General features: G+C 35.6%; 1 protein-coding gene across 3 annotated transcripts in view; it reads right to left on the minus strand.

Moving 5' to 3' along the window:
* The window catches only part of LOC147623072 (monocopper oxidase-like protein SKU5), a 70108-nt gene extending 67920 nt beyond the window's left edge, over positions 1–2188 (minus strand). For 2 of the 3 annotated variants that reach the window (XM_086821124.1, XM_086821121.1), the window contains exons 1-4: positions 1671–2188; positions 1300–1409; positions 695–965; positions 472–607 (exon numbers count right to left, since the gene is read on the minus strand). In XM_086821124.1, the coding sequence (XP_086677250.1) occupies positions 472–607; positions 695–965; positions 1300–1409; positions 1671–1811 (658 nt within the window). In that variant the 5' untranslated portion in view covers positions 1812–2188. The remainder of the gene's footprint in view (positions 1–471; positions 608–694; positions 966–1299; positions 1410–1670) is intronic. The other variant, XM_086821123.1, reaches the window with a different exon arrangement.
* Between the last annotated feature and the right edge of the window lie 4933 nt (positions 2189–7121).

Below are 7121 nucleotides of genomic sequence, written 5' to 3' on the forward strand. Positions count from 1 at the left end.
AAGACAAAAATATACAATTAAGTCCATTAAATCCGTCTCAAACTATGCTACCCATCATACCCATGATGGGTACTCTGTTATTAGCACATCCTGCTCCTCCCCGTAGCCACATCAACGAGGTGTAGCTATTTGAAAGGTTCATGTCCTTAATCGTGAAGGAAAAAAATTCTCCTGAGAAATGTCCGCTTTGCCCTCAACAAATCAAATCAGCATTCACCTTTTGTGAAATTTCACCTTTTGTAAGGTCTTTGGGGGAGGGAGATAGGCTAGGCGTCATTAACTTCATTGCACCACACCCTAAGAGATTGATATTCGTGATTTTGATGCAGTGATTAAAATTGTAGGTGATATATGTGACGCAAAATCTTTGCTTTTGGCAGCAAGAAGTGAAGCTCACGGATGGGTAGGGCTCTCTCTCTCTCTCTCTCTCTCTCTCTCTCGCTCTCAGGGAACAGAGCCAATCCTGCTTACCCGGATCTACATTGAACGTTTGCCATAAGATTCCTCTTGGAACTGAGCTATCGTACGGATAGGGACCCTTGCCATTGATGAGCACACCGTTAGGAATGCCTAAGAGTTGGCCCTTGTCCAAAGTAGCTCGAAGCACCTGCAACATCAAGCAGGCCACCATATATTCCATATATCCACTTAACTTTCTATAGAAACGGCACAATAATATGTAGTGTTGTCTCACCTTGTGATCTGCATTGTACCAGTCACCTATCAACATTGTGATATCACCATCCGGAAGCCCGAACGGAACAGGAATGACTGCTCGATTGGTGATTGTGAAACCCCCATACCCACCAGCTGCTCTTTGAAGCCCTAGAGAGGGGAAATAAAAATAACTTCCTATCTGATCTTTCACTTGGAAGCTATATGTCCAGTTCCAGGTAGGAGGGATGGCACAGTTTGTCCCTGATACACCATCCTGCCATGTTGTTCTCCTTTGCTGTATACCATTCCTGCAAAATGCCCAATGCAAATCGTTTTGGCAAAATCATGATCAAAAGCCCCTACACTATAAGAGCGACTACAGCAAGCTACGAGAGAGAGAGAGAGAGAGAGAGAGAGAGAACGAGAACCAAAAAGAGAAGAGAAGCGGTTGGTTATATATTTAACAGTGTTCAGTGCAAACCAATGGGTCAGACTGGCAGATTCTCTTTTTTTTTAACTTTCATCATACAAATAAAGTTGCGAGCATCATTTATCATTTTAGTAATGATTGAGCTGTAAATTTCATTTATAAAGAAACCCAATAGTCGTAAAGAAAAATGTTTGTTATGACTGGTTACTCACCAAGTAATGAGAAGATCCTCATCTAGACTGTTGAGGACGTTAACCATAACGTTGTCGTTCGTGGTCGAATTAATAATTGGTCCTGGGAACTGCCCGTTGATTGCAATCACCTATACATATATAGGTGTCACAACCAAAAATAATAATAATAATCATTCCAGCACACGAGTGCTTGCGATGAAAGTTGAAATGAAAGCATTTAAATAATTATATATAAATAGTGTTGTGTGGAAAAGTCAAAGAACCTAAGAAGTACGGCACAGTGGCATTAGAAAGCAGCAGTAGTTAATTATTTAGCTCTTAGGCAAATTGCAAAGAAGGAAAGACAAGTACAAAACATATGTGTATTATGTATGGAGAGGATTACTTACTTGTTGCTTAACGCCCAACGGAGCTACCGTGATGTAGGACACCTCCCATTCCATGTTCAAAAAGGGGTCCAGCCCCTGTGCTCCTCCTGGGAATCGGATGATAATTAGCAGCATCCCCACCAAATGCGACAGCGATCTCATTTCGACACGACGACGAGAGCTCCTTGGCGCTCTTGTAGGCTCGGCTACATGAACTGAGCTGGTGAGAAGACCCGCGTGACCGCTCAGCCGTTACACAGTCTCTGAGTAGGAGAGTTCGTTGCCGGGTTCACACGCAGCACTGCGGCAGCAGGACAATAGATCGATGCTGTGAGTGTTCTCGAACAGAGAACTGTAGCTTGAGCCCTGTAATACGTAGTAGTAGTAGTAGTAGTAGTAGTAGTAGTAGACGGGACACAACAGTTGGTGTGAGTGAAGAGGGAGGTTGGATGCTAGGCTAGGCTTTTGCCTACAAGAGAGAGAGAGAGAGAGAGAGAGAGAGAGGCAGAAGCGCTCGTCTTGCTCACTTCGAAAGCCCAACGACAGAGAGGAGGGGGGGGGGGGGGTGTGCTTCTTATAGTACACAGTACAACTCCACTAATAATCATAATTATTATTCGTAACAAACTTATAATTCCCATGCTTCCGTTACCATCACTTTCCTCGTGCTTTATATTCTTTTTATTGCTTGAAAAAGTGACATGACTAGCCGTTTTTTTTTAGGAAAAACAAAAATAGATTGGAATATTTACAAGCAATCTAAGGCTAGAGTCCGGCCAAGTGAAAATTCCTTTCACAAACACGATGTTTTTATCTTTTCCTCCCTCAGTGGACCAAGAGGTTATTGTCGTACTAGATGTCAAGTGGACCAAGAGGTTATTGAAGCACTTTTTCTACTAGATGTCGAGAGTTCAAATTTTGATGGGGCCATTATTTTTTGAAGAACAAGCTTTTATGATGCTTTGGAAACTCTCCATATGCAAATAAAAACCCCTCTTGATGTAGGCATCATACAACTAATCCAAATAAAAGGGGAGATAAATCTAACTTAAGACCTTGAATATCATTGTTTGGAAGTCGTGGGTTGCAAAGGACAATGTTAGGAGACACTCTTGGCCAAAAACAAAGGGGGTTTGTTTATAAAAGAAGGCACGTGCATCTTGAATGCCATTATTGCATTGTGGGTATATAATACATTGATACCAAGGTGGGTATATAATATACCAAAGACATGACTTTAACTTGCTTTTAAATGATTTCAAAAATGCTTATATAATATACCAAAGACATGACTTTAAGTTGCTTTTAAATGATTTCGAAAATGCTTATGACAAATTAGAATTGCATTCCATTCATGGCCTTTCATTCTTCAATTTCATACAACAAGAGAATATGTCCTACCTTTATGACATGGTTTAAGACCCTTTTGGGCATGCCTCGACCATGGTGCTAGTCCCTCAAACAATTTTCCCTATATACATCTATCAAGCAAGGATTCCCTCTACATTCTCTAATGTTTTCCATTGCCACATTTAGACCAGCTTGGCTCGTGTTTTTTTTTATTATACACATGCTCTTTTTTAGTAGATGGCACTTTAATAGTTTATTGAAATAATGACATTTAATCCATCTCTCACTTTTGGAAATGCCTAAAATTCTTCTGCTAAGCTTCTTGTTCCTGTATTTATCATGAAAAAACAAGATTTAGAACTCAGATAAACCTCTCCTATGCTTTATTCTTAAGCAATCTTTATGGGAATCCCCATGGGATATGAAGTGATACACTAAAAATTGCTTGGACAAGGTTAAGGATAAGATTGATAGAAGGAAAGGAACATAACACAAGTTTCCAAAGAAATCTTAGTGCTAAAACATTTTCTCATAATCACAATAATTACCTTCCTTTCCTACTAAGGACCCTCCCAATCTTATCCAAAGGTGTTCAAGTCGCTTTGCAAAAACTTTGCATGGAGTGGGGATCCCATTTTAAAGAAAAATCCTAAGTGAAATGGAATACATGCTTTTCTTCAAAGGAAGTGGGAGGATCAAGTATTCCTAATGGCTAACAAGTCAGCGTCCAAAAAATTTATTAGAGCATTCAAAACCCCATTAAATTTTGGACTATCCTTGTAGAATACTTATCTATTTAAAGTGGCCTATTACCAAGTTTGGGATCCTCTTTTGTCGTTCTCTTTCACCATGTGCCAATACATGTTATACATAGCACTCCATCCTAACCTTCTAGAATGCATAGTTTCCTTAAACATCTCATTATAGAAAGAGTTCTCTCACGAGAGGCAATCATGTCTTCAATGGTTCTATACAGTTTTCATTCATATGGAAAAATACATTCCTCTTAACCAAATGAAACATGTTAATTTGCTCAAGAAGGGGCATCACCACCTAAAACATACTTTGGGATTATTGAAATTCTAAATGGATGTCTTGGTAAGAGATCTAATCAATACATCAATTAAAAACTTCTCTCCATACCTTATTCCACCCTTAAGAACCTTGGTCTTCACCTTTGGCTTAACAATAGGTGGAATACTCTTCTTGGCTCCGACAATTTTCAGAGATATCAGATGTGTGTGAAGCTTGTATGATGGATAAGAAGCATTGGCATGCAATTTCACTCGAAAGCAAGAAGTGCCTTTAAAAAAAAGAACATACATTTTCATAAGAAAGCAAGAAGTGCCTTTAAAAAAAGGACATGCCTTCTATGGCTCATGCTTTGTAATGCTTTTTTTGTAGAGAAAAAAGGAAAGAGAATGCCTTCCCTACCAATCCTTACGAATTAAATTCAGTCGAATTAAATAATTCAGTCGAATTAAATTCAATCGAATTAAATAATTCAGTTGAATTAAATAATTCAGTCGAATTAAATTCAATCGAATTTAATAATTCAGTTGAATTAAATAATTCAATCGAATAAAAAATTCATTCGAATTTAAATTCATTCGAATTTAAATTCAGTGAAATTAAATAATTCAGTCGAATTAATTAAATCACTTGAATTTAAATTCATTCGAATTTGAATTTAAATTCAGTGGAATTAAATAATTCAGTCGAATTAATTAAATCTAGTCGAATTAATTAAACTCAGTTGAATTAAAATTCAATCAAATTAAATTCAGTCGAATTTAAATTTAACTTCAGTCGAATTAAATTCAGTCGAATTAAATTTAAATTCAGTCGAATTAAATTTAAATTCAATCGAATTAAATTCAATCAAATTAAATTTAAATTCAATCGAATTAAATTTAAATTCAATCAAATTAAAATTAAATTCAGTCGAATTAAATTTAAATTCGATCGAATTAAATTCAGTCAAATTAAATTTAAATTCAGTCGAATTAAATTCAGTCGAATTAAAATTCAATCAAATTAAATTCAATCGAATTAAATTTAGTCGAATTAAAATTCAGTTGAATTAAAATTCAATCAAATTAAATTCAGTCGAATTAAATTCAGTCAAATTTAAATTTAAATTCAATCGAATTTAAATTTAAATTCAATCGAATTTAAATTTAAATTCAATCAAATTAAATTCAGTCGAATTCGAATTTAAATTTAGTCGAACTCGAATTGAATTTAAATTCGACTGAATTTAGTCGAATTGAATTTAAATTCGATTGAATTTAGTCGAATTGAATTTAAATTCGACTGAATTTAGTCGAATGGAAATTCGAGTTCGACTGAATTTAGTCGAATTTAAATTCGACTGAATTTAAATTCGACTGAATTTAGTCGAATTGAAATTCGAGTTTGACTGAATTTAAATTCGACTGAATTTAGTCGAATTGAATTTAATTCGATTGAATTTAAATTCGACTGAATTCAGTCGAATTGAATTCGATTGAATTTAAATTCAACTAAATTTAGTCGAATTAAATTTAATTCTATTGAATTTAATTCGACTGAATTTAACGACTTCGACTTCGACTGAATTTAAATTCGACTAAATTTAACGACTTCGACTTCGACTGAATTTAAATTCGACTGAATTTAACGACTTCGACTTCGACTGAATTTAAATTCAACCGAAGTCGTTAAATTCAGTCGAATTCGACTTCGACTGAATTTAAATTCAGTTAAATTTAAATTCAATCGAAGTCGTTAAATTTAGTCGAATTTAAATTCAAAATTCGACTGAATTTTAATTCGACTTCGACTGAATTTAAATTCAGTCGAATTAAATTTAGTCGACTTAAGACTGAATTTAAATTCAGTCGACTTAAGACTGAATTTAAATTCAGTCGAATTAAATTCAGATTAAATTTAGTCGAATTAAATTCAGTCGACCATGAAATTTAAATTCAGTCGAAGTCGTTAAATTCAGTCGAATTCGACTTCGACTGAATTTAAATTCAGTCAAATTTAAATTCAGTCGAAGTCGTTAAATTTAGTCGAATTTAAATTCAGTCGAATTTAAATTCGAAATTCGGCTGAATTTTAATTCGACTTCGACTGAATTTAAATTCAGTCGAATTAAATTCAGTCGACTTAAGACTGAATTTAAATTCAGTCGACTTAAGACTAAATTTAAATTCAGTCGAATTAAATTCAGATTAAATTCAGTCGAATTAAATTCAATCGAATTAAATTCAGTCGACCATGAATGATCAGTCAAATCAAAATTCAGTCAAATTAAATTCAGTCGAATCAAAATTCAGTCAAATTAAATTCAGTCGACCATGAATGATCAGTCGAATTAAATTCAATCGACCATGAATGATCCATTGAATTAAATTCAGTCGACCATGAATGATCAGTCGAATTAAATTCAGTCGACCATGAATGATCACTAATCATCTATAGCCATAGCATGAACATCATCATCATCCTCGGTAGAATAATATGGATTGAACCCATACTTGCATGCATACCACTCCTCCCAAAAGTGTTGGTATGTGCAAAGGGTCCAATCGATCAATGAAATCCAAGTAGGCCACATAGCTCCTTGTTTGATCCCATACAAGGAATGGAGAGATGCACACATGTAAGTAGTTGTGTGCTTCATCAGAATAACATGATAATGTTGCCTGCTCATTTGAGCTAAACATATGATAATCATGATATGTATATAGCTTGCCTGTGAGGCATACATACACAATGTTGCACCTTGGTGCCATACAGACATCCAAAATGCCCAAAGTATGAGGCGTGTGTGTGAACAAAACCAATAAGGCCTAAGGTGTGTACATGAACTCACAAAATCCCCCAAATGTGCGACACAAGCCCAAAAGTGTAAGTGTCCACTAGTAGGAGGAAGGTGTAGACATGATCTAGGCAAAAAAAAAGGGACTAGTGGACAAAGGCCAAGGTATCTAAGCCTAAGTGTGGATGACCAAAGTATGAGAATAGATGTGAATCCACCCAAATAGGCAAACCTTATGTGCAAACCCTTTAGGGTTTTTTTAAAACATCTTCTCATCTATGGTGCTACCCCTTTAGCTCGTGGGCGGCCAA

Source organism: Cibotium barometz, chromosome 27 (genome assembly GCF_041138505.1).
Source record: "Cibotium barometz isolate CiBa-2024 chromosome 27, ASM4113850v1, whole genome shotgun sequence".
Taxonomy (NCBI): domain Eukaryota; kingdom Viridiplantae; phylum Streptophyta; class Polypodiopsida; order Cyatheales; family Cibotiaceae; genus Cibotium; species Cibotium barometz.